Source organism: Dendrobates tinctorius, unplaced genomic scaffold (genome assembly GCF_039654945.1).
Source record: "Dendrobates tinctorius isolate UK_male_01 unplaced genomic scaffold, ASM3965494v1 ptg000353l, whole genome shotgun sequence".
Lineage (NCBI taxonomy): Eukaryota > Metazoa > Chordata > Amphibia > Anura > Dendrobatidae > Dendrobates > Dendrobates tinctorius.
Genome location: NW_027362019.1, coordinates 2591904 through 2619661, shown reverse-complemented (window position 1 = coordinate 2619661; position 27758 = coordinate 2591904). Strand labels below are relative to the sequence as shown.

The following is a 27758-nucleotide window of genomic DNA, read 5'->3' as shown; positions in this document are numbered from 1 at the left end:
CTCAGTCCCGGGTATCAGTCGGTTCTCTGCTACTCAGTCCCCGGTATCAGTCTGCTCTCTCCTCCTCAGTCCTGTGTATCAGTCGGTTCTGTGCTCCTCAGTCCCGGGTATCAGTCGGTTCTCTGCTCCTCAGTCCCCGGTATCAGTCTGTTCTCTCCTCCTCAGTCCCCGGTATCAGTCTGTTCTCTCCTCCTCAGTCCCCGGTATCAGTCTGTTCTCTCCTCCTCAGTCCCGGGTATCAGTATGTTCTCTCCTCCTCAGTCCCTGGTATCAGTCTGTTCTCTCCTCCTCAGTCCCGGGTATCAGTCGGTTCTCTGCTCCTCAGTCCCCGGTATCAGTCTGCTCTCTCCTCCTCAGTCCTGTGTATCAGTCGGTTCTCTGCTCCTTAGTCCCCGGTATCAGTCTGTTCTCTCCTCCTCAGTCCTGTGTATCAGTCGGTTCTGTGCTCCTCAGTCCCTGGTATCAGTCTGCTCTCTCCTCCTCAGTCCTGTGTATCAGTCGGTTCTGTGCTCCTCAGTCCCGGGTATCAGTCGGTTCTCTGCTCCTTAGTCCCCGGTATCAGTCTGTTCTCTCCTCCTCAGTCCCCGGTATCAGTCTGTTCTCTCCTCCTCAGTCCCCGGTATCAGTCTGTTCTCTCCTCCTCAGTCCCGGGTATCAGTCTGTTCTCTCCTCCTCAGTCCCGGGTATCAGTCTGTTCTCTCCTCCTCAGTCCCGGGTATCAGTCTGTTCTCTCCTCCTCAGTCCCCGGTATCAGTCGGTTCTCTCCTCCTCAGTCCCCGGTATCAGTCGGTTCTCTCCTCCTCAGTCCCGTGCATCAGTCGGTTCTCTGCTCCTCAGTCCCGGGTATCAGTCTGTTCTCTCCTCCTCAGTCCCGGGTATCAGTCTGTTCTCTCCTCCTCAGTCCCCGGTATCAGTCTGTTCTCTCCTCCTCAGTCCCGGGTATCAGTCTGTTCTCTCCTCCTCAGTCCCCGGTATCAGTCTCTTCTCTCCTCCTCAGTCCCGTGCATCAGTCGGTTCTCTGCTCCTCAGTCCCGGGTATCAGTCTGTTCTCTGCTCCTCAGTCCCGGGTATCAGTCTGTTCTCTCCTCCTCAGTCCCCGGTATCAGTCTGTTCTCTCCTCCTCAGTCCCCGGTATCAGTCTCTTCTCTCCTCCTCAGTCCCCGGTATCAGTCTCTTCTCTCCTCCTCAGTCCCGGCTATCAGTCTCTTCTCTCCTCCTCAGTCCCGGCTATCAGTCTCTTCTCTCCTCCTCAGTCCCTGGTATCAGTCGGTTCTCTGATCCTCAGTCCCGGGTATCAGTCGGTTCTCTGCTCCTCATTCCCCGGTATCAGTCTGTTCTCTCCTCCTCAGTCCCTGGTATCAGTCTGTTCTCTCCTCCTCAGTCCCGGGTATCAGTCGGTTCTCTGCTCCTCAGGCCCCGGTATCAGTCGGCTCTCTCATCAGTCCCCGGTATCAGTCTGCTCTCTCATCAGTCCCCGGTATCAGTCGGTTTTCTGCTCCTCAGTCCCCAGTATCAGTCGATTCTCTCCTCATCAGTCCCCGGTATCTGTTGGTTCTCCTCCTCCTCAGTCCCCGGTATCAGTCGGTTCTCCTCCTCCTCAGTCCTCGGTATCAGTCGGTTCTCCTCCTCCTCAGTCCCCGGTATCAGTCTGTTCTCTCCTCCTCAGTCCCCGGTATCAGTCTGTTCTCTCCTCCTCAGTCCCCGGTATCAGTCGGTTCTCTGCTCCTCAGTCCCTGGTATCAATCGGTTCCCTCCTCCTCAGTCCCCGGTCTCAGTCAGTTCTCCACCTCCTCAGGCCCCGGTATCAGTCGGTTCTCTGCTCCTCAGTCCCCGGTATCAGTCTGTTCTCTCCTCCTCAGTCCCCGGTATCAGTCTGTTCTCTCCTCCTCAGTCCCCGGTATCAGTCTGTTCTCTCCTCCTCAGTCCCCGGTATCAGTCTGTTCTCTCCTCCTCAGTCCCCGGTATCAGTCTGTTCTCTCCTCCTCAGTCCCCGGTATCAGTCTGTTCTCTCCTCCTCAGTCCCCGGTATCAGTCTGTTCTCTCCTCCTCAGTCCCCGGTATCAGTCTGTTCTCTCCTCCTCAGTCCCCGGTATCAGTCTGTTCTCTCCTCCTCAGTCCCCGGTATCAGTCTGTTCTCTCCTCCTCAGTCCCCGGTATCAGTCTGTTCTCTCCTCCTCAGTCCCCGGTATCAGTCTGTTCTCTCCTCCTCAGTCCCCGGTATCAGTCTGTTCTCTCCTCCTCAGTCCCCGGTATCAGTCTGTTCTCTCCTCATCAGTCCCCGGTATCAGTCTGTTCTCTCCTCATCAGTCCACGGTATCAGTCTGTTCTCTACTCCTCAGTCCCCGGTATCAGTCTGTTCTCTCCTCATCAGGCCCCGGTATCAGTCTGTTCTCTCCTCATCAGTCCCCGGTATCAGTCTGTTCTCTCCTCCTCAGTCCCCGGTATCAGTCTGTTCTCTCCTCCTCAGTCCCCGGTATCAGTCTGTTCTCTCCTCATCAGTCCCCGGTATCAGTCTGTTCTCTCCTCATCAGGCCCCGGTATCAGTCTGTTCTCTCCTCATCAGTCCCCGGTATCAGTCTGTTCTCTCCTCCTCAGTCCCCGGTATCAGTCTGTTCTCTCCTCATCAGGCCCCGGTATCAGTCTGTTCTCTCCTCATCAGGCCCCGGTATCAGTCTGTTCTCTCCTCCTCAGTCCTCGCTCAGTCACTTCTCTCCTCCTCAGTACTCGCTGCCGGTTGTCCTTCCCTACTCCTCAGTTTCAATTGAACAGGTACATTTTTTGTTATTTCCGTGATGATTGTCCGGCCTGATGTAGCAGAGTTGAGCCGCTATGTTTGTCACAGCTCATGTTGACGGTTTCTCTCCCTCTACGCGGATGACTGTTTCCTACACGCACCTGGTGACACAATACGGATCTTTCGACCTTTCAGTAGCCTTTGAACTCTTCTCAGCTGTTGATCGTTTTCTTGGACCTGCTGCAAGTTCTCTATGTGATCACACACTTCAGTCACAGCGAGCAGCGCTCCTGAGGGAAGAGTCACACTGAATGAGGAAAGGTCAGTCACAGCGAGCAGCGCTCCTGAGGGAAGAGTCACACTGAATGAGGAAAGGTCAGACACAGAGAGCAGTGCTCCTGTGGGAAGAGTCACACTGAATGAGGAAAGGTCAGTCACAGCGAGCAGCGCTCCTGAGGGAAGAGTCACACTGAATGAGGAAAGGTCAGTCACAGAGAGCAGCGGTCCTGAGGTTAGAGTCACACTGAATGAGGAAAGGTCAGTCACAGAGAGCAGCGCTCCTGAGGGAAGAGTCACACTGAATGAGGAAAGGTCAGTCACAGCGAGCAGCGCTCCTGCGGGAAGAGTCACACTGAATGAGGAAAGGTCAGACACAGCGAGCAGCGCTCCTGAGGGAAGAGTCACACTGAATGAGGAAAGGTCAGACACAGCGAGCAGCGCTCATGAGGGAAGAGTTACACTGAATGAGGAAAGGTCAGTCACAGCGAGCAGCGCTCCTGTGGGAAGAGTCACACTGAATGAGGAAAGGTCAGTCACAGCGAGCAGCGCTCCTGAGGGAAGAGTCACACTGAATGAGGAAAGGTCAGTCACAGCGAGCAGCGCTCCTGAGGGAAGAGTCACACTGAATGATGAAAGGTCAGTCACAGCGAGCAGCGCTCCTGAGGGAAGAGTCACAGTGAATGAGGAAAGGTCAGTCACAGAGAGCAGCGCTCCTGAGGGAAGAGTCACACCGAATGAGGAAAGGTCAGTCACAGCGAGCAGTGCACCTGAGGGAAGAGTCACACTGAATGAGGAAAGGTCAGTCACAGCGAGCAGCGCTCCTGAGGGAAGAGTCACACTGAATGATGAAAGGTCAGTCACAGCGAGCAGTGCTCCTGAGGGAAGAGTCACACTGAATGAGGAAAGGTCAGTCACAGAGAGCAGCGCTCCTGAGGGAAGAGTCACACTGAATGAGGAAAGGTCAGACACAGCGAGCAGTGCACCTGAGGGAAGAGTCACACTGAATAAGGAAAGGTCAGTCACAGCGAGCAGCGCTCCTGAGGGAAGAGTCACACTGAATGATGAAAGGTCAGTCACAGCGAGCAGCGCTCCTGAGGGAAGAGTCACAGTGAATGAGGAAAGGTCAGTCACAGAGAGCAGCGCTCCTGAGGGAAGAGTCACACTGAATGAGGAAAGGTCAGTCACAGCGAGCAGCGCTCCTGAGGGAAGAGTCACAGAGAATGAGGAAAGGTCAGTCACAGCGAGCAGCGCTCCTGAGGGAAGAGTCACACAGAATGAGGAAAGGTCAGACACAGCGAGCAGTGCTCCTGAGGGAAGAGTCACAGAGAATGAGGAAAGGTCAGTCACAGCGAGCAGCGCTCCTGAGGGAAGAATCACACTGAATGAGGAAAGGTCAGTCACAGAGAGCAGCGCTCCTGAGGAAAGAGTAACACTGAATGAGGAAAGATCAGTCACAGAGAGCAGCGCTCCTGAGAGAAGAGTCACACTGAATGAGGAAAGGTCAGACACAGCGAGCAGCGCTCCTGAGGGAAGAGTCACACTGAATGAGGAAAGGTCAGTCACAGCGAGCAGCGCTCCTGAGGGAAGAGTCACACTGAATGAGGAAAGGTCAGTCACAGCGAGCAGCGCTCCTGAGGGAAGAGTCACACTGAATGATGAAAGGTCAGTCACAGCGAGCAGCGCTCCTGAGGGAAGAGTCACAGTGAATGAGGAAAGGTCAGTCACAGAGAGCAGCGCTCCTGAGGGAAGAGTCACACCGAATGAGGAAAGGTCAGTCACAGCGAGCAGTGCACCTGAGGGAAGAGTCACACTGAATGAGGAAAGGTCAGTCACAGCGAGCAGCGCTCCTGAGGGAAGAGTCACACTGAATGATGAAAGGTCAGTCACAGCGAGCAGTGCTCCTGAGGGAAGAGTCACACTGAATGAGGAAAGGTCAGTCACAGAGAGCAGCGCTCCTGAGGGAAGAGTCACACTGAATGAGGAAAGGTCAGACACAGCGAGCAGTGCACCTGAGGGAAGAGTCACACTGAATGAGGAAAGGTCAGTCACAGCGAGCAGCGCTCCTGAGGGAAGAGTCACACTGAATGATGAAAGGTCAGTCACAGCGAGCAGCGCTCCTGAGGGAAGAGTCACAGTGAATAAGGAAAGGTCAGTCACAGAGAGCAGCGCTCCTGAGGGAAGAGTCACACTGAATGAGGAAAGGTCAGTCACAGCGAGCAGCGCTCCTGAGGGAAGAGTCACAGAGAATGAGGAAAGGTCAGTCACAGCGAGCAGCGCTCCTGAGGGAAGAGTCACACAGAATGAGGAAAGGTCAGACACAGCGAGCAGTGCTCCTGAGGGAAGAGTCACAGAGAATGAGGAAAGGTCAGTCACAGCGAGCAGCGCTCCTGAGGGAAGAATCACACTGAATGAGGAAAGGTCAGTCACAGAGAGCAGCGCTCCTGAGGAAAGAGTAACACTGAATGAGGAAAGATCAGTCACAGAGAGCAGCGCTCCTGAGGGAAGAGTCACACTGAATGAGGAAAGGTCAGACACAGCGAGCAGCGCTCCTGAGGGAAGAGTCACACTGAATGAGGAAAGGTCAGTCACAGCGAGCAGCGCTCCTGAGGGAAGAGTCACACTGAATGAGGAAAGGTCAGTCACAGAGAGCAGTGCTCCTGTGGGAAGAGTCACACTGAATGAGGAAAGGTCAGTCACAGCGAGCAGCGCTCCTGAGGGAAGTGTCACACTGAATGAGGAAAGGTCAGACACAGCGAGCAGCGCTCCTGAGGGAAGAGTCACACTGAATGAGGAAAGGTCAGTCACAGCGAGCAGCGCTCCTGAGGGAAGAGTCACACTGAATGAGGAAAGGTCAGTCACAGAGAGCAGCGCTCCTGAGGGAAGACTCACACTGAATGAGGAAAGGTCAGACACAGCGAGCAGCGCTCCTGAGGGAAGAGTCACACTGAATGAGGAAAGGTCAGTCACAGCGAGCAGCGCTCCTGAGGGAAGAGTAACACTGAATGAGGAAAGGTCAGACACAGCGAGCAGCGCTCCTGAGGGAAGAGTCACACTGAATGAGGAAAGGTCAGACACAGCGAGCAGTGCTCCTGAGGGAAGAGTCATACTGAATGAGGAAAGGTCAGTCACAGACAGCAGCGCTCCTGAGGAAAGAGTCACACTGAATGAGGAAAGATCAGTCACAGAGAGCAGTGCTCCTGAGGGAAGAGTCACACTGAATGAGGAAAGGTCAGTCACAGCGAGCAGCGCTCCTGAGGGAAGAGTCACACTGAATGAGGAAAGGTCAGTCACAGAGAGCAGCGCTCCTGAGGGAAGAGTCACACTGAATGAGGAAAGATCAGTCACAGAGAGCAGTGCTCCTGAGGGAAGAGTCACACTGAATGAGGAAAGGTCAGTCACAGAGAGCAGTGCTCCTGTGGGAAGAGTCACACTGAATGAGGAAAGGTCAGTCACAGCGAGCAGCGCTCCTGAGGGAAGAGTCACACTGAATGAGGAAAGGTCAGTCACAGCGAGCAGCGCTCCTGAGGGAAGAGTCACACTGAATGAGGAAAGGTCAGACACAGCGAGCAGCGCTCCTGAGGGAAGAGTCACACTGAATGAGGAAAGGTCAGACACAGCGAGCAGTGCTCCTGAGGGAAGAGTCACACTGAATGAGGAAAGGTCAGTCACAGCGAGCAGAGCTCCTGAGGGAAGAGTCACACTGAATGAGGAAAGGTCAGACACAGTGAGCAGTGCTCCTGAGGGAAGAATCACACTGAATGAGGAAAGGTCAGACACAGCGAGCAGTGCACCTGAGGGAAGAGTCACAGAGAATGAGGAAAGGACAGTCACAGAGAGCAGCGCTCCTGAGGGAAGAGTCACACTGAATAAGGAAAGGTCAGTCACAGACAGCAGCGCTCCTGAGGGAAGAGTCACAGTGAATGAGGAAAGGTCAGTCACAGAGAGCAGCGCTCCTGAGGGAAGAGTCACACTGAATGAGGAAATCAGTCACAGAGAGCAGTGCACCTGAGGGAAGAGTCACACTGAATGAGGAAAGGTCTGTCACAGAGAGCAGCGCTCCTGAGGGAAGAGTCACACTGAATGAGGAAAGGTCAGTCACAGCGAGCAGCGCTCCTGAGGGAAGAGTCACACTGAATGAGGAAAGGTCAGACATAGAGAGCAGCGCTCCTGAGGGAAGAGTCACACTGAATGAGGAAAGGTCAGTCACAGAGAGCAGTGCACCTGAGGGAAGAGTCACACTGAATGATGAAAGGTCAGTCACAGCGAGCAGCGCTCCTGAGGGAAGAGTCACAGTGAATGAGGAAAGGTCAGTCACAGAGAGCAGCGCTCCTGAGGAAAGAGTCACAGTGAATGAGGAAAGGTCAGTCACAGAGAGCAGCGCTCCTGAGGGAAGAGTCACACTGAATGAGGAAATCAGTCACAGAGAGCAGTGCACCTGAGGGAAGAGTCACACTGAATGAGGAAAGGTCTGTCACAGAGAGCAGCGCTCCTGAGGGAAGAGTCACACTGAATGAGGAAAGGTCAGTCACAGCGAGCAGCGCTCCTGAGGGAAGAGTCACACTGAATGAGGAAAGGTCAGACATAGAGAGCAGCGCTCCTGAGGGAAGAGTCACACTGAATGAGGAAAGGTCAGTCACAGAGAGCAGTGCACCTGAGGGAAGAGTCACACTGAATGATGAAAGGTCAGTCACAGCGAGCAGCGCTCCTGAGGGAAGAGTCACAGTGAATGAGGAAAGGTCAGTCACAGAGAGCAGTGCTCCTGAGGGAAGAGTCACACTGAATGAGGAAAGGTCAGTCACAGAGAGCAGCGCTCCTGAGGGAAGAGTCACACTGAATGAGGAAAGGTCAGTCATAGAGAGCAGCGCTCCTGAGGGAAGAGTCACACTGAATGAGGAAAGGTCAGTCACGGAGAGCAGCGCTCCTGAGGGAAGAGTCACACTGAATGAGGAAAGGTCAGTCACAGCGAGCAGCGCTCCTGAGGGAAGAGTCACACTGAATGAGGAAAGGTCAGTCACAGCGAGCAGCGCTCCTGAGGGAAGAGTCACACTGAATGAGGAAAGGTCAGACACAGCGAGCAGCGCTCCTGAGGGAAGAGTCACACTGAATGAGGAAAGGTCAGTCACAGCGAGCAGCGCTCCTGAGGGAAGAGTCACACTGAATGAGGAAAGGTCAGACACAGCGAGCAGCGCTCCTGAGGGAAGAGTCACACTGAATGAGGAAAGGTCAGTCACAGCGAGCAGTGCACCTGAGGGAAGAGTCACACTGAATGAGGAAAGGTCAGTCACAGAGAGCAGCGCTCCTGAGGGAAGAGTCACACTGAATGAGGAAAGGTCAGTCACAGCGAGCAGCGCTCCTGAGGGAAGAGTCACACTGAATGAGGAAAGGTCAGACATAGAGAGCAGCGCTCCTGAGGGAAGAGTCACACTGAATGAGGAAAGGTCAGTCACAGAGAGCAGTGCACCTGAGGGAAGAGTCACACTGAATGATGAAAGGTCAGTCACAGCGAGCAGCGCTCCTGAGGGAAGAGTCACAGTGAATGAGGAAAGGTCAGTCACAGAGAGCAGCGCTCCTGAGGGAAGAGTCACACTGAATGAGGAAAGGTCAGTCACAGCGAGCAGCGCTCCTGAGGGAAGAGTCACAGAGAATGAGGAAAGGTCAGTCACAGCGAGCAGCGCTCCTGAGGGAAGAGTCACACAGAATGAGGAAAGGTCAGACACAGCGAGCAGTGCTCCTGAGGGAAGAGTCACAGAGAATGAGGAAAGGTCAGTCACAGCGAGCAGCGCTCCTGAGGGAAGAATCACACTGAATGAGGAAAGGTCAGTCACAGAGAGCAGCGCTCCTGAGGAAAGAGTCACACTGAATGAGGAAAGATCAGTCACAGAGAGCAGCGCTCCTGAGGGAAGAGTCACAGAGAATGAGGAAAGGTCAGTCACAGAGAGCAGCACTCCTGAGGAAAGAGTCACACTGAATGAGGAAAGGTCAGTCACAGAGAGCAGCGCTCTTGAGGGAAGAGTCACACTGAATGAGGAAAGGTCAGACACAGCGAGCAGCGCTCCTGAGGGAAATGTCACACTGAATGAGGAAAGGTCAGTCACAGAGAGCAGCGCTCCTGAGAGAAGAGTCACACTGAATGAGGAAAGGTCAGACACAGCGAGCAGCGCTCCTGAGGGAAGAGTCACACTGAATGAGGAAAGGTCAGTCACAGCGAGCAGCGCTCCTGAGGGAAGAGTCACACTGAATGAGGAAAGGTCAGACACAGCGAGCAGCGCTCCTGAGGGAAGAGTCACACTGAATGAGGAAAGGTCAGTCACAGCGAGCAGCGCTCCTGAGGGAAGAGTAACACTGAATGAGGAAAGGTCAGACACAGCGAGCAGCGCTCCTGAGGGAAGAGTCACACTGAATGAGGAAAGGTCAGACACAGCGAGCAGTGCTCCTGAGGGAAGAGTCATACTGAATGAGGAAAGGTCAGTCACAGACAGCAGCGCTCCTGAGGAAAGAGTCACACTGAATGAGGAAAGATCAGTCACAGCGAGCAGCGCTCCTGAGCGAAGAGTCACACTGAATGAGGAAAGGTCAGTCACAGCGAGCAGCGCTCCTGAGGGAAGAGTCACACTGAATGAGGAAAAATCAGTCACAGAGAGCAGCGCTCCTGAGGGAAGAGTCACACTGAATGAGGAAAGGTCAGACACAGCGAGCAGCGCTCCTGAGGGAAGAGTCACACTGAATGAGGAAAGGTCAGTCACAGCGAGCAGCGCTCCTGAGGGAAGAGAAACACTGAATGAGGAAAGGTCAGACACAGCGAGCAGCACTCCTGAGGGAAGAGTCACACTGAATGAGGAAAGGTCAGACACAGCGAGCAGTGCTCCTGAGGGAAGAGTCACACTGAATGAGGAAAGGTCAGACACAGCGAGCAGCGCTCCTGAGGGAAGAATCACACTGAATGAGAAAAGGTCAGACACAGCGAGCAGTGCTCCTGAGGGAAGAATCACACTGAATGAGGAAAGGTCAGACACAGCGAGCAGTGCACCTGAGGGAAGAGTCACAGAGAATGAGGAAAGGACAGTCACAGAGAGCAGCGCTCCTGAGGGAAGAGTCACACTGAATGAGGAAAGGTCAGTCACAGAGAGCAGCGCTCCTGAGGAAAGAGTCACACTGAATGAGGAAAGGTCAGACACAGCGAGCAGCGCTCCTGAGGGAAGAGTCACACTGAATGAGGAAAGGTCAGTCACAGAGAGCAGCGCTCCTGAGGGAAGAGTCACACTGAATGAGGAAAGGTCAGTCACAGCGAGCAGCGCTCCTGAGGGAAGAGTCACACTGAATGAGGAAAGGTCAGTCACAGCGAGCAGCGCTCCTGAGGGAAGAGTCACACTGAATGAGGAAAGGTCAGGCACAGCGAGCAGCGCTCCTGAGGGAAGAGTCACACTGAATAAGGAAAGGTCAGTCATAGAGAGCAGCGCTCCTGAGGGAAGAGTCACACTGAATGAGGAAAGGTCAGTCACAGAGAGCAGCGCTCCTGAGGGAAGAGTCACACTGAATGAGGAAAGGTCAGTCACAGCGAGCAGCGCTCCTGAGGGAAGAGTCACACTGAATGAGGAAAGGTCAGTCACAGCGAGCAGTGCACCTGAGGGAAGAGTCACACTGAATGAGGAAAGGTCAGTCACAGAGAGCAGCGCTCCTGAGGGAAGAGTCACACTGAATGAGGAAAGGTCAGTCACAGCGAGCAGCGCTCCTGAGGGAAGAGTCACACTGAATAAGGAAAGGTCAGTCACAGACAGCAGCGCTCCTGAGGAAAGAGTCACAGTGAATGAGGAAAGGTCAGTCACAGAGAGCAGCGCTCCTGAGGGAAGAGTCACACTGAATGAGGAAAGGTCAGTCACAGCGAGCAGCGCTCCTGAGGGAAGAGTCACACTGAATGAGGAAAGGTCAGTCACAGAGAGCAGCGCTCTTGAGGGAAGAGTCACACTGAATGAGGAAAGGTCAGACACAGCGAGCAGCGCTCCTGAGGGAAGAGTCACACTGAATGAGGAAATCAGTCACAGAGAGCAGTGCACCTGAGGGAAGAGTCACACTGAATGAGGAAAGGTCAGGCACAGCGAGCAGCGCTCCTGAGGGAAGAGTCACACTGAATGAGGAAAGGTCAGTCACAGAGAGCAGTGCACCTGAGGGAAGAGTCACACTGAATGAGGAAAGGTCAGGCACAGCGAGCAGCGCTCCTGAGGGAAGAGTCACACTGAATGAGGAAAGGTCAGTCATAGAGAGCAGCGCTCCTGAGGGAAGAGTCACACTGAATGAGGAAAGGTCAGTCACAGAGAGCAGCGCTCCTGAGGGAAGAGTCACACTGAATGAGGAAAGGTCAGTCACAGCAAGCAGCGCTCCTGAGGGAAGAGTCACACTAAATGAGGAAAGGTCAGTCACAGCGAGCAGCGCTCCTGAGGGAAGAGTCACACTGAATGAGGAAAGGTCAGTCACAGCGAGCAGTGCACCTGAGGGAAGTCACACTGAATGAGGAAAGGTCAGTCACAGAGAGCAGCGCTCCTGAGGGAAGAGTCACACTGAATGAGGAAAGGTCAGTCACAGCGAGCAGCACTCCTGAGGGAAGAGACACACTGAATGAGGAAAGGTCAGTCACAGAGAGCAGTGCACCTGAGGGAAGAGTCACACTGAATGAGGAAAGGTCAGTCACAGAGAGCAGCGCTCCTGAGGGAAGAGTCACACTGAATGAGGAAAGGTCAGACACAGAGAGCAGCGCTCCTGAGGGAAGAGTCACACTGAATGAGGAAAGGTCAGTCACAGAGAGCAGCGCTCCTGAGGGAAGAGTCACACTGAATGAGGAAAGGTCAGTCACAGAGAGCAGTGCACCTGAGGGAAGAGTCACACTGAATGAGGAAAGGTCAGGCACAGCGAGCAGCGCTCCTGAGGGAAGAGTCACACTGAATAAGGATACATTACTAGTCACACACAAGACCACACAGCAGGAGAGTGCAGTCACTCAGGAGAGACCACACAGTAGGAGACTGCAGTCACACAGGAGGCCACGCATCAGGAGAGCACAGTCACACAGGAGAGACCACACAGCAGGAGAATGCAGTCACACAGGAGAGACTACACAGCAGGAGAATGCAGTCACACAGGAGAGACCACACAGCAGGAGAATGCAGTCACACAGGAGGCCACGCATCAGGAGAGCACAGTCACACAGGAGAGACCACACAACCATGTCGAGCCCCCACTCTTACCACGCTATCACTACTACTCCCCTCGGACGTCATCATTACCATTCAGATGGGCAGAGTCAGAACTGCCGGGAAACGTATTCTCCAGAACGTCCTGGAGGTAATGCCTGTACCTGAAATGACAATGACCGCACATGTGTTATTAGACAGAGCCCAAATTAGAGCCCCAGAGATGGAAGAAATATAAAATGTTCTGGATTGTAAAAAATGTGTGGATTATTGTATGTCCGATTACATGAGTACTTCATTCCTTGGTGCAGTAAACGCTTTGCCGTTTTGGATTATGGTTTGGGGGGGGGGGTAAACTTTTTTCTATCCAGGGTCATTTGGTAATGTATAATGTCATTTGCGGGCGTACAGAATTATCTATGTATAATTGGTCTTGCGATATGTGGTCAGACATTTAATGATCTCCCCCTGATGTGAAGATGTTCCTGTCTGGTGCTATGTGATGGTAGGATGGATGATGATGATGATGCTTACAGCTGTTCCTCCAGGTATTCATAGCTCTGGATCTCTGCGATCTGTTACTGTACAAAACTTAACATCTCACAGCAGAAACTTGTTCCAAACACAGATGAATATTACACTTCAGGTCTCCTCACAGCGAAGAAATCATCACTGCTCGCGTTAACAGAGCTCACCAGTGGGAAATATGCTGCATATACATCACATAGGAGACACTGAGCCTGCTCTATATACATCACATAGGAGACACAGCCTCATGTATGTACATCACATAGGAGACACAGCCTCATGTATGTACATCACATAACAGACATTGAGCCTAATGTACATACATCAAATAAAACACTGAAAATGCTCTATATACATCATAAAGGAGACAGTGGATGCTGTACATACATAGAATCCTAGAATGTTAGAGTTGGAAGGGACCGCAAGGGTCATTGTATCCATCCACTGCTCAATGCAGCAAAGGATTCACTAAACCATCTCAGATTTCCCTTAAAGGAGAACGCACCACTTCTCGTGGCAGCCTGTTCCACACATTGATCACTCTCACTGTCAAAACAATTTTTTTAATATCTAATCTGAATCTTCTCCCTCTCATTTTCATTCTATTGCGTCTCCTGTTTACATGTGCAAATGAGAATAAAGATGATCCCTCTACAATGTGACAGCCCTTGAGATATTTGTAGACAGCTATTGAGTCTCCTCTCAGTCTTCTTTTTTACAAGGTAAACATTCCCATATCCTGTAACTGTTCCTCATAGGACATACTTTGCAGTCCGCTCACCATCCTGGAAGCTCTTCTATGAACTTGCTCCAGTTTTTCAATGTCTTTTTTAAAATGTGGTGCCGAGAACTGGACACAGTATCCAGATGAGGCCTGACCAAGGTGGAGTAGAGGGCAACAATGACTTCACGTGATCTAGACTGTATACGTCTCTTAAACCCTTTCTGACATATGATGTACTATCCCACCCATGTGCCCTGGGCCTTAATGCCCATGGACGGTATAATACGTCTTACCCGATCAGCCGCGCTCACGGGGGGGGGGGGGGGGGAGAGCGTGGCCGGGTGTCACCTGATTCTCACAGCTGACACCCGGCACTAAGAGCCAGGAGCGGTCATGAACCGCTCCCGGCACTTTAAGACCCGGATCATTGCGATCAAACATGATTGCAGAGTTCCGGGAGCAGGCAGAGGGGCTGTCAGCTGTGACAGCCCCTCTGCCTTTGGATCGGAGACCCGCGGCATGACGCAGAGTCCCAATCGCTGCCATGGAGACCCGTTGTCATCATGATGACATCTGGGTTACCAGAGCTCAGAGACTTCCTGTCGTGCGCAGTGCATGTCAGGAAGTCTCACAGGTCAGTGCAGATCTGCACGCTATATAAGCGATCACCCTGCACAAAATGAGTGTCCCAAAGTGGGACAAAGTGTAAAACTAAAAATTAAAAAAATGTTTTAAAGAATTGTAAAAATATTTTTTAAAAATAAAAACTTATTTAAAGAAAATCAATATTTATTCCATCATCTAAACAATAAAAGTACACATATTTAGTATTGCCGCGTCCGTAACGACCCGACCTACAAATGCCCCACTAGTTAACCCCTTTAGTGAACACCATAAAAAAAAAAACAAGGCAAAAAAAATGTTTTACCATCATTACGCCAAACAAAAAGTGGAATAGAATGCAATCAAAAAGACTAAAACAAAACGAGCCGCTATACAGCGTCATCACCGGAAAAACAAAAAAAAAAGTTATAGCTCGCAAAATAAAGCGATGCAAAAATAATTACTTTTTATATAAAATAGTTTTTACTATATAAAAACGCCAAAACATAAAAAAGACATAAATGAGGTATCACTGTAATCGTACTGACTAGAAAAATAAAACCGCTTTATCAATTTTACCACACGCAGAACGCCACCCCCCCCCCCAAAAAAAAAAGAAATTATATGAACTGCTCGTTTTTGTTCATTTGGCCTCCCAAAAATCGGAATAAAAACCGTGCAAAAAATGTCACGCGCCCGAAAATGGTACCAATAAAAACGTCAACTCGTCCCGCAAAAAATAAGACCTCACATGACTCAGTGGGCCAAAATGTGGAAAAGTAATAGCTCTCAATATGTGGTGATGCAAAAACTATGTTTACAATAAAAAGCGTCTTTTAGCGTGCGACAGCTGCCAAAAATAAAAACCGCCATAAATAGTAATGTATTTATTTCCATTTTCCCATGAGGGCTAGGGGTGTGTTGGGGTTAGGGCTAGGGCTGAGATTAGGGTTAGGGGGTGTGTTGGGGTTAGGATTAGGGTTGGAGTTATAATTGGGGGGTTTCCACTGTTTAGGCACATCAGGGGCTCTCCAAACGCGACATGGTTTACAATCTAAATTCCAGCCAATTTTGCTTTGAAAAGTCAAACGGCGCTCCTTCCCTTCCGAGCTCTGCCATGCGCCGAAACAGTGGTTTACCTCTACATATGGGGTATCCGCATACTCAGGAGAAATTGGACCCCAAAAGTTGTTGTACAATTTGTCCGGTTACCCTTGGGAAAAAAATTGGGGGCGATAAGATCATTTTTGTGAAAAAATACGATTTTTTATTTTTACGGCTCTACATTATAAACTTCTGTGAAGCACTTGTGGGTTCAAAGTGCTCACCATACATCAAGATAAGTTCCTTATGGGGTCTACTATCCAAAATGGTGTCACTTGTGGGGGTTTTCCACTGTTTGGGCACATCAGGGGCTCTGCAAACGCGACATGGTGTACAATGTCAATTCCAGCCAATTTTGCATTTAAAAGTCAAACAGCGCTCCTTCCCTTCCGAGCTCTGCCATGCGCCCAAACAGTGGTTTACCCCCACATATCAGATATCAGCGTACTCAGGACAAATTGCACAATAACGATTGGGGTCCAATTTCTCCTGTTACCCGTGGTAAAATAAAACAAATTGGATCTGAAGTAAATTTTTTGTGAAAAAAAAGTTAAATGTTCATTTTTTTAAAACATTCCAAAAACTTCTTGAATGCGGTTTTGAGCACCTTGAGGGGCGCAGTTTTTAGAATATGATGTGGTCCCTAGAAAAAAAATGGTTTTGTAAATTTTGATATAAAAATGAGAAATCGCTGGTAAACTTTTAACTTCATAACAAAAATACATTTTGGTTTCAATATTGTGCTGATGTAAAGTAAACATGTAAGAAATGTTACTTATTAGGTACCGTATTTTTCGCTTTATAAGATGCTCCGGATTATAAGACGCACCCTAAATTTTGAGGAGAAAAATAGTAAAAAACTTTTTTTTAATAAAATGGTGGTGCTTCTTATAATCCAGGCATCTTATTCCTTACCGGGGGTGGTGGGAAGTGGGGTCCCAGGGTTGCTGCTGGAAGAGGCAAGAGTGGAACGTTGCTGCTGGGATGAGGGGGTGTTTTGATGTGCGGGTGTCCGATGTTGCCGCTGTGCTATGTCCCCAGTGTTGCCAGGTGTTGTTGTCACCGCCCTCTGTACCTGATGTTGCCGGGTGCTGCCGCCACTCTCTGTACCTTGTGGTGCCGCCCGCTCTGTCCCCCGATGCTGCCGCAACACTCTATACCTGGTGCTGCCGCCTGCTCTGTCCCCCGCTGTTGCCGCCGCACTCTGTCCCGTGCTGCGTGGGGGGGCTCTACCGTTCCATCCATGCTTGCTTGCCCTGTACGGTGGATTGCTTCCAGGAAAATTGCCGCCGTGCAAGCGCAGATGGAGACCTCGGCACTATCTGCGCTTGCCCGGCGGCCATTTTCCCGGAAGCAATCCACCGCACAGGGCAAGCAAGCATGGATGGAATGGCAGAACCCTCCCACACAGCATAGGACAGAGTGTGGCGGCAAGCACCGGGGAACAGAGCGCAGCGGCGGCAAGCACTGGACACCCGCAGCGGCAGCACAAAAAAGGTATATTCGCATGGTAAGATGCACCCCTATTTTTCCCCCCAAATTTTTGGGGAAAAAAAGTGCGTCTTACAAAGCGAAAAATACAGGTATTTTATGTGACATATGTAATGTAAGATAAAGGATGGAATCTCCAGCGCTGGACTTCAGTTAAAAATACATCATTTATTGTAAATTCTTAAAATCGAACAGAAAAAAGTGTGGATAAGGACATACAGGCAGATGGGGTCTCTGGTGGTCTCCAACCAACGCGTTGGTTGGAGACCACCAGAGACCCCATCTGCCTGTATGTCCTTATCCACACTTTTTTCTGTTCGATTTTAAGAATTTACAATAAATGATGTATTTTTAACTGAAGTCCAGCGCTGGAGATTCCATCCTTTATTTTGCTTCAGTCAACACCCCTGATCAAGGTGACTCCGTGCGCAGGAGGATTATGGATCGCAACCGAGACTGGTGAGCTGACTTCCCTTCATTTTCCCTATCCTTCTATAATTATATGTAATGTAAGGGCATGAAAATTTAAAGTTGGAAAATTGCGAAATTTTCGCCAAATTTCTGCTTTTTTTCACAAATAAACGCAAGTCATATCAAAGAAATTTTACCAATAACATGAAGCACAGTATGTCAGGAGAAAACAATGTCAGAATAACCGGGATCCATGAAATTGTTCCGGAGTTATTACCTCATAAAGGGACAGTGGTCAGAATTGTAAAAATTGGCCTATTAACATGCAAACCACCCTTGGAGGTAAAGGGGTTAATACATCATAGAACTGTGTTTGCCTATTTTGCTGAATTTCCTATTTTGCTGCTGCATCACACTGTTGACTCATGTGCAGTCTGTGATCTATTAGTATACCCAAGTCTTTTTCACATGTGCTGTTGCTTGGTTCTATTCCTCCCACTGTGAAGATGTAATTTTTGTTTTTCTTTCCCAGATGTAGAATCTTGCATTTCTCCCTGTTAAATACCATTCTATTAGTCGCTGTCCATTTTTCAAGCTTATCTAGATCCTTCTGAATCCTTTCTCTGTCTTCTCTAGTGTTAGCTATCCCTTCTAACTTTGCATCATCTACAAATGTGATTAGTTTACCTTCAGTTCCCTTATCTAGATAATTTATGAAAAACTGTTGAAAACCACTGGGGCTAGGACAGAGCCATGTGGTACCCCACTTGTACCATTGGGGCCAGGATTGAGCCTTGTGGTACCCCACTTGTAACACTGGGGCCAGCAAAGAGCCTTGTGGCACCCCACTTGTAACACTGGGGCCAGGACAGAGCCTTGTGGTACCCCACTTGTAACATTGGGGCCAGGATTGAGCCTTGTGGTTCCCCACTAGTAACACTGGGGCCAGGACAGAGCCTTGTGGTACCCCACTTGTAAAACTGAGGCCAGGACAGAGCCTTGTGGTACCCCACTAGTAACACTGGGGCCAGGATTGAGCCTTCTGGTACCCCACTAGTAACACTGGGGCCAGGACAGAGCCTTGTGGCACCCCACTTGTAACACTGGGGCCAGGACAGAGCCTTGTGGTACCCCACTTGTAACACTGGGGCCAGGATAGAGCCTTGTGGTACCCCACTAGTAACACTGGGGCCAGGATTGAGCCTTCTGGTACCCCACTAGTAACACTGGGGCCAGGACAGAGCCTTCTGGTACCCCACTAGTAACACTGGGGCCAGGACTTAGCCTTGTGGTACTCCACTAGCAACACTGGGGCCAGGACAGAGCCTTGTGGTACCCCACTTGTAACACTGGGGCCAGGATAGAGCCTTGTGGTACCCCACTAGTAACACTGGGGCCAGGACAGAGCCTTGTGGTACCCCACTAGTAACACTGGGGCCAGGATTGAGCCTTGTGGTCCCCCACTAGTAACACTGGGGCCAGGACTGAGCCTTGTGGTACCCCACTTGTAACACTGGGGCCAGGACAGAGCCTTGTGGTACCCCACTAGTAACACTGGGGCCAGGATAGAGCCTTGTGATACCCCACTAGTAACACTGGGGCCAGGATTGAGCCTTCTGGTACCCCACTAGTAACACTGGGGCCAGGACAGAGCCTTGTAGTACCCCACTTGTAACACTGGGGCCAGGACTGAGCCTTGTGGTACTCCACTAGCAACACTGGGGCCAGGACAGAGCCTTGTGGTACCCCACTTGTAACACTGGGGCCAGGATAGAGCCTTGTGGTACCCCACTAGTAACACTGGGGCCAGGACAGAGCCTTGTGGTACCCCACTTGTAACACTGGGGCCAGGATTGAGCCTTGTGGTCCCCCACTAGTAACACTGGGGCCAGGACTGAGCCTTGTGGTACCCCACTAGTAACCCTAGGGCCAGTACAGAGCCTTGTGGTACCCCACTAGTAACACTGGGGCCAGGACAGAGCCTTGTGGTACCCCACTTGTAACACTGGGACCAGGATAGAGCCTTGTGGTACCCCACTAGTAACACTGGGGCCAGGACAGAGCCTTGTGGTACCCCACTAGTAACCCTAGGGCCGGTACAGAGCCTTGTGGTACCCCACTAGTAACACTAAGGCCAGTAGAGCCTTGTGGTACCCCACTAGTAACCCTGGGGCCAGGACAGAGCCTTGTGGTACCCCACTTGTAACACTGGGGCCAGGATTGAGCCTTGTGGTCCCCCACTAGTAACACTGGGGCCAGGACAGAGCCTTGTGGTACCCCACTTGTAACACTGGGGCCAGGATTGAGCCTTGTGGTCCCCCACTAGTAACACTGGGGCCAGGACAGAGCCTTGTGGTACCCCACTTGTAACACTGGGGCCAGGATAGAGCCTTGTGGTACCCCACTAGTAACACTGGGGCCAGGACAGAGCCTTGTGGTACCCCACTAGTAACCCTAGGGCCGGTACAGAGCCTTGTGGTACCCCACTAGTAACACTAAGGCCAGTAGAGCCTTGTGGTACCCCACTAGTAACACTGGGGCCAGGACAGAGCCTTGTGGTACCCCACTAGTAACACAGGGGCCAGGATTGAGCCTTGTGGTACCCCACTAGTAACCCTAGGGCCGGTACAGAGCCTTGTGGTACCCCACTAGTAACACTGGGGCCAGGACAGAGCTTTGTGGTACCCCACTAGTAACACTGGGGCCAGGACAGAGCTTTGTGGTACCCCACTAGTAACACTGGGGCCAGGATAGAGCCTTGTGGTACCCCACTAGTAACACTGGGGCCATGACAGAGCCTTGTGGTACCCCACTTGTAACACTGGGGCCAGGACAGAGCCTTGTGGTACTCCACTAGTAACACTGGGGCCAGGACAGAGCCTTGTGGTACCCCACTAGTAACACTGGGGCCAGAACAGAGCCTTGTGGTACCCCACTTGTAACACTGGGGCCAGGATAGAGCCTTGTGGTACCCCACTTGTAACACTGGGACCAGGACAGAGCCTTGTGGTACCCCACTTGTAACACTGGGGCCAGGACAGAGCCTTGTGGTACCCTACTTGTAACACTGGAGTCAGGATAGAGCCTTGTGGTACCCCACTTGTAACACTGGGGCCAGGACAGAGCCTTGTGGTACCCCACTTGTAACACTGGGCCCAGGACAGAGCCTTGTGGTACCCCACTTGTAACACTGGGGCCAGGACAGAGCCTTGTGGTACCCCACTTGTAACACTGGGGCCAGGATTGAGCCTTGTGGTCCCCCACTAGTAACACTGGGGCCAGGATTGAGCCTTGTGGTACCCCACTAGTAACCCTAGGGCCGGTACAGAGCCTTGTGGTACCCCACTAGTAACACTGGGGCCAGGACAGAGCTTTGTGGTACCCCACTTGTAACACTGGGGCCAGGATAGAGCCTTGTGGTACCCCACTAGTAACACTGTGGCCATGACAGAGCCTTGTGGTACCCCACTTGTAACACTGGGGCCAGGACAGAGCCTTGTGGTACTCCACTAGTAACACTGGGGCCAGGACAGAGCCTTGTGGTACCCCACTTGTAACACTGGGGCCAGAACAGAGCCTTGTGGTACCCCACTTGTAACACTGGGGCCAGGATAGAGCCTTGTGGTACCCCACTTGTAACACTGGGACCAGGACAGAGCCTTGTGGTACCCCACTTGTAACACTGGGGCCAGGACAGAGCCTTGCGGTACCCTACTTGTAACACTGGAGTCAGGATAGAGCCTTGTGGTACCCCACTTGTAACACTGGGGCCAGGACAGAGCCTTGTGGTACCCCACTTGTAACACTGGGCCCAGGACAGAGCCTTGTGGTACCCCACTTGTAACACTGGGGCCAGGATAGAGCCTTGTGGTACCCCACTTTTAACACCCTTCCAATTGGATGTGCAACCTTTTATCACTCTGAGTACTATCACTGAGCCAGTTATGAATCCACCTAACTGTAGCTTGGTCAGTCCCATACTTGGTCATTTAAGAGATACTTCATCAAATGCTTTGCTGAAGTCGCGATATAGTATATCTACCGCATTTCCCGATCCACATAGTCAGCGATTCCATCATAGAAGGAAATTAGATTAGTCTGGCATGACTTGTGTACAAACCTATGCATGCTCCGGTTAATTACTGTATTGTTATCCAAGTCCCTACATACATACTGTTTAATAAATTGTTCACAGACCTTTCCTGGTATAGAAGGCTCAGTGGCCTGTAATTTCCTCTCTCCGACTACTTTCCTTTTTTGAAGATAAGGACATTTGCCCTTCTCTAATCTTCTAGGACTTCTTTTGTTCTCCAGGACTTTTCCAAGATTCTGGCTAGTGGTTCTGCAAATTTCTCTGTTAACTCTTTCAGTACCCTAGGATCTAAGGAGTAATGTTTCTCCTTGTGGAAAGTGAGAAACTGGCCCTGGCATGTCAATGTAAGGATTATTCACCGCACAATGCTCCTCTGGGAAATTAAATATACAAATTGCATCTTCAGAGAGGAAGAGGACTGGAACTCTATAGTGCCACCTGTTGGAAGCAGCAATCCTACTAGTTACTGACTCTTTCAACCATTAACCCAATACACTAGGTTGTCATTCATCTAGACCAGGAGATGTAAATTCATCTAAATTAGCTGTGTTCCATCACCATCTCTCTGTTTATGGATGGTGTGGATTCTTTTATTCCTTTGATGGCACCGTGACGATCAGTTGATGTTGCATACACTTTCTTAGAGAACACAGATGGAATATAGGAATGTAAAACTTCGGCTTCTCAACATCATTTTTGACCGTTTCACCTTTTTTATCCTGTAAAAATTCTATAGTATCCATGACTTTTCTTTTGCTTTTTACACCCCCCAAAATCCTTTTTTACTGCTTTTGGTCTCCCTTGCGAGCCTCTCTTCATTACTGGCTTTAGCTCTTCTAACACTTGCCCTGCATTCCCTGCAGTCAGCATGATATTCTTCTTTAGATACGCTCCCCTCTTTCCATTTAACATAACATTTAACATGTTTGCCTTTTTAACATAGGAGACAATGAGCCTGCTGCACATACATCATACAGGAGACACTGAGCCTGCTGTTTATACATCACATAGGAGACACTGAGGATGCTGTATATACATTGCATAAGATACACTGAGACTGCTGTTTACATATTGCATAAGAGAAACAGATTGCTGTACACATTATTTAAGGTATACTGAGACTGCTGTATTTACATCACATACGAAAAACTGAGACTGCTGTATATATACTGTATATACAGTGCCTTGCGAAAGTATTCGGCCCCCTGGAACTTTTCAACCTTTTCCCACATATCATGCTTCACAAATAAAGATACCAAATGTAAATGTTTGAAGAATCAACAAGTGGGACACAATTGTGAAGTTGAACGAAATTTATTGGTTATTTAAAATTTTTGTGGAAAGTCAAAAACTGAAAAGTGGGGCATGCAATATTATTCAGCCCCTTTACTTTCAGTGCAGCAAACTCACTCCAGAAGTTCATTGTGGATCTCTGAATGATCCAATGTTGTCCTAAATGACTAATGATGATAAATATAATCCACCTGTGTGTAATCAAGTCTCTGTATAAATGGCCCTGCTCTGTGATAGTCTCAGGGTTCTGTTTGATGCACAGAGAGCATCATGAAGACCAAGGAACACAACAGGCAGGTCCGTGATACTGTTGTGGAGAAGTTTAAAGCCGCATTTGGATACAAAAAGATTTCCAAAACTTTAAACATCCCAATGAGCACTGTGCAAGCGATCATATTGAAATGGAAGGAGTATCGTACCACTGCAAATCTACCAACACCCGGCCGTCCGTCTAAACTTTCAGCTCAAACAAGGAGAAGACTGATCAGAGATGCAGCCAAGAGGCCCATGATCACTCTGGATGAACTGCAGAGATCTACAGCTGAGGTGGAACAGTCTGTCCATAGGACAGCAATCAGTCGTACACTGCACAAATCTGGCCTTTATGGAAGAGTGGCAAGAAGAAAGCCATTTCTCAAAGATATCCATAAAAAGTGTTGTATAAAGTTTGCAACAAGCCACCTGGGAGACACCAAACATGTGGTAGAAGGTGCTCTGGTCAGATGAAACCAATATCGAACTTTTTGGCAACAATGCCAAATGATATGTTTGGCGTAAAGGCAACACAGCTCATCACCCTGAACACACAATCCCCACTGTCAAACATGGTGGAGGCAGCATCATGGTTTGGGCCTGCTTTTCTTCAGCAGAGACAGGGAAGATGGTTAAAATTGATGGGAAGATGGATGGAGCCAAATACAGGACCATTCTTGAAGAAAACCTGTTGGAGTCTGCAAAAGACCTGAGGCCGGGGCGGAGATTTGTCTTCCAACAAGACAATGATCCCAAACATAAAGTAAAATCTACAATGGAATGGTTCACAAATAAACGTATCCAGGTGTTAGAATGGCCAAGTCACAGTCCAGACCTGAATCCCATCGAGAATCTGTAGAAAGAGCTGAAAACTGCTGTTCACAAACTGTTAAGGGGAGAATATATGGCACATGAATATATACAAGAATCAAAACTGTACCACTATATAGACGCTTTGCTGAATATTAGGATCATGTTGCTTTAAGATACTTCTGATTTTCTGCTAAATTGTTTCTGTGTATGACCCACCTAGGCTTCATGTAATACCGCAATACTGGGTGGACTAGGGTGGATCGGGCTAAAGAACAATACTTATGTACACGGTGATTGTGTAGCATATGGGAACAGTAAACAGTAACTTGGAAACGTACATAGTGATATGTAGCGATATGGGAACAGTAAATAGTAACTTAGAAATGTACCCATGATGTAACACGATGAGATAGCACAATATCTGTATAAAAGCTGCTCACTTTGGATTAAAGACAGAGAAGAATCATACTGACATGATACACCTTGTCTTGTGTATTCTTTTCTCCGTGCACGTATAATTCCTACCAAAGATCCAATTTGGCCACAGACAATTAAGACGGGCCACACCCTAGTGCGGCAGAATCAACAAAACGATCTCCATCCAACCTCACGGAGCTCGAGCTGTTTGCCGAGGAAGAATGGGCGAGAATTTCAGTCTCTCGATGTACAAAACTGATAAGAGACAAACCCCAAGACACTGCAGCTGTAATCGCAGCAAAAGGAGGCGCAACAAAGTATTAAGTTACAGGGGCTGAATAATATTGCACGCCCCACTTTTCAGTTTTTGAATTTCCACAAAAATTTAAAATAACCAATAAATTTCGTTCAACTTCACAATTGTGTCCCATTTGTAGATTCTTCACCAAAAATTTACATTTTGTATCTTTATGTGTGAAGCATGATATGTGGGAAAAGGTTGAAAAGTTCCAGGGGGCCAAATACTTTTGCAAGGCACTTAATATATCACATTGGATACACAGACTGCTGAGCATATCACAATGAGGATGACAAAAGCGCAGTGCACGCTAACACAGCCCACAAATAACATGCTGGTGCTGCTGAGCGTCAGGCCGTCATGCCGGGCATGCTGTGTGCGCGTGCTCACATTATTGGAAAAAATTAAAAGGGCCAAAAGCCCGACCACTGCGACCCACAGCTATTCCCAGAGGACCAAATTACATTATGCCAACAGCCCATGGGATAAAGGTTCCTCACCCCTGGATTATTGGCTGCCAGATTACAGAAGAATTTACTTCATAACTTTGTAAATGTGCAGCTACGAGGCTGTGGAACATCAGATGCTTAGATTACAGCAGCACTAATCTCATGACTCGGTGCAGGAGTCCAAGGTTCTGGATCATTAGATGCTGGACTATAGGTGCACTCCCTGAGGGACACAAGGCAGGTGATGCTCAAGGGTTATGGATTATTGGATTATGAGATGTCGGACTGCGGGCGTACTGACCTCATAACTCTGTGCAGGGGGAGCTCCAGCAGCTTCTCCAGGGTTCGGCCCTGAAGTTCGGGACGCGATTCTTGCAACTTCATGAAACGAGAAAAAGATTTCTTCTTTTTGATTTGAATCTGGAAGAATCAAGAAGTCGAGAGAAGAAGCTGCAAAACTGAAAAAGTGAAGTTACCGACAGGGCGGAGCTACAAAACTGAAAGAGTGATGTCACCGACAGAGGCGGAGCTACATAACTGAAAGAGTGATGTCACCAACAGAGGCGGAGCTACAAAACTGAAAAAGTGAAGTTACCGACAGGGCGGAGCTACAAAACTGAAAGAGTGATGTCACTGACAGAGGCGGAGCTACATAACTGAAAGAGTGATGTCACCGACAGAGGCGGAGCTGCAAAACTGAAAGAGTGATGTCACCGACAGAGGCGGAGCTACATAACTGAAAGAGTGATGTCACCGACAGAGGCGGAGCTACAAAACTGAAAGAGTGATGTCACCGACAGAGGAGGAGCTACACAACTGAAAGAGTGATGTCACCGACAGAGGCGGAGCTACACAACTGAATGAGTGATGTCACCGACAGGGGTGGAGCTACACAACTGAAAGAGTGATGTCACCGACAGAGGCGGAGCTGCATAACTGAAAGAGTGATGTCACCAACAGAGGCGGAGCTGCATAACTAAAAGAGTGATGTCACCGACAGGGGTGGAGCTACACAACTGAATGAGTGATGTCACCAACAGAGGCGGAGCTACATAACTGAATGAGTGATGTCATCAACAGAGGTGGAGCTACATAACTAAAAGAGTGATGTCACCGACAGGGGCGGAGCTACACAACTGAATGAGCGATGTCACCAACAGGGGCGGAGCTACACAACTGAATGAGTGAGGTCACAGACAGAGGCCGAGCTACATAACTAAAAGAGTGATGTCACCTACAGGGGCTGAGCTACACAACTGAATGAGTGATGTCACCAACAGGGACGGAGCTACAAAACTGAAAGAGTGATGTCACTGACAGGAGAGAGGCTACACACGGTGAACAGTGATGTCACTGACAGGAGAGAGGCTACACACGGGGAACAGCGATGTCACTGACAGGAGAGAGGCTACACACGGGGAACAGCGATGTCACTGACAGGAGAGAGGCTACACACGGGGAACAGCGATGTCACTGACAGGAGAGAGGCTACACACGGGGAACAGCGATGTCACTGACAGGAGAGAGGCTACACACGGGGAACAGCGATGTCACTGACAGGAGAGAGGCTACACACGGGGAACAGCGATGTCACTGACAGGGGAGAGGCTACACACGGGGAACAGCGATGTCACTGACAGGAGAGAGGCTACACACGGGGAACAGTGATGTCACTGACAGGAGAGAGGCTACACACGGGGAACAGTGATGTCACTGACAGGAGAGAGGCTACACACGGGGAACAGCGATGTCACTGACAGGAGAGAGGCTACACACGGGGAACAGCGATGTCACTGACAGGAGAGAGGCTACACACGGGGAACAGCGATGTCACTGACAGGGGAGAGGCTACACACGGGGAACAGCGATGTCACTGACAGGAGAGAGGCTACACACGGGGAACAGCGATGTCACTGACAGGGGAGAGGCTACACACGGGGAACAGTGATGTCACTGACAGGAGAGAGGCTACACACGGGGAACAGCGATGTCACTGACAGGAGAGAGGCTACACACGGGGAACAGCGATGTCACTGACAGGGGAGAGGCTACACACGGGGAACAGCGATGTCACTGACAGGAGAGAGGCTACACACGGGGAACAGCGATGTCACTGACAGGGGAGAGGCTACACACGGGGAACAGCGATGTCACTGACAGGAGAGAGGCTACAAACGGGGAACAGCGATGTCACTGACAGGAGAGAGGCTACACACGGGGAACAGCGATGTCACTGACAGGGGAGAGGCTACACACTGGGAACAGCGATGTCACTGACAGGGGAGAGGCTACACACGGGGAACAGCGATGTCACTGACAGGAGAGAGGCTACACACGGGGAACAGCGATGTCACTGACAGGAGAGAGGCTACACACGGGGAACAGCGATGTCACTGACAGGAGAGAGGCTACACACGGGGAACAGCGATGTCACTGACAGGAGAGAGGCTACACACGGGGAACAGCGATGTCACTGACAGGAGAGAGGCTACACACGGGGAACAGCCATGTCACTGACAGGGGAGAGGCTACACACGGGGAACAGCGATGTCACTGACAGGAGAGAGGCTACACACGGGGAACAGCGATGTCACTGACAGGAGAGAGGCTACACACGGGGAACAGCGATGTCACTGACAGGAGAGAGGCTACACACGGGGAACAGCGATGTCACTGACAGGAGAGAGGCTACACACGGGGAACAGCGATGTCACTGACAGGAGAGAGGCTACACACGGGGAACAGCGATGTCACTGACAGGGGAGAGGCTACACACGGGGAACAGCGATGTCACTGACAGGGGAGAGGCTACACACGGGGAACAGCGATGTCACTGACAGGAGAGAGGCTACACACGGGGAACAGCGATGTCACTGACAGGAGAGAGGCTACACACGGGGAACAGCGATGTCACTGACAGGGGAGAGGCTACACACGGGGAACAGCGATGTCACTGACAGGAGAGAGGCTACACACGGGGAACAGCGATGTCACTGACAGGAGAGAGGCTACACATGGGGAACAGCGATGTCACTGACAGGAGAGAGGCTACACACGGGGAACAGCGATGTCACTGACAGGAGAGAG

General features: G+C 50.4%; 1 protein-coding gene across 3 annotated transcripts in view; it reads right to left on the bottom strand.

Moving 5' to 3' along the window:
* The window catches only part of ARHGEF39 (Rho guanine nucleotide exchange factor 39), an 83477-nt gene that overhangs the window by 19897 nt on the left and 35822 nt on the right, over positions 1-27758 (bottom strand). For all 3 annotated transcript variants that reach the window (XM_073562501.1, XM_073562502.1, XM_073562503.1), the window contains exons 5-7: positions 24973-25091; positions 12289-12359; positions 2896-3024 (exon numbers count right to left, since the gene is read on the bottom strand). In XM_073562501.1, coding sequence (XP_073418602.1) covers positions 2896-3024; positions 12289-12359; positions 24973-25091 — 319 coding nt within the window. The remainder of the gene's footprint in view (positions 1-2895; positions 3025-12288; positions 12360-24972; positions 25092-27758) is intronic.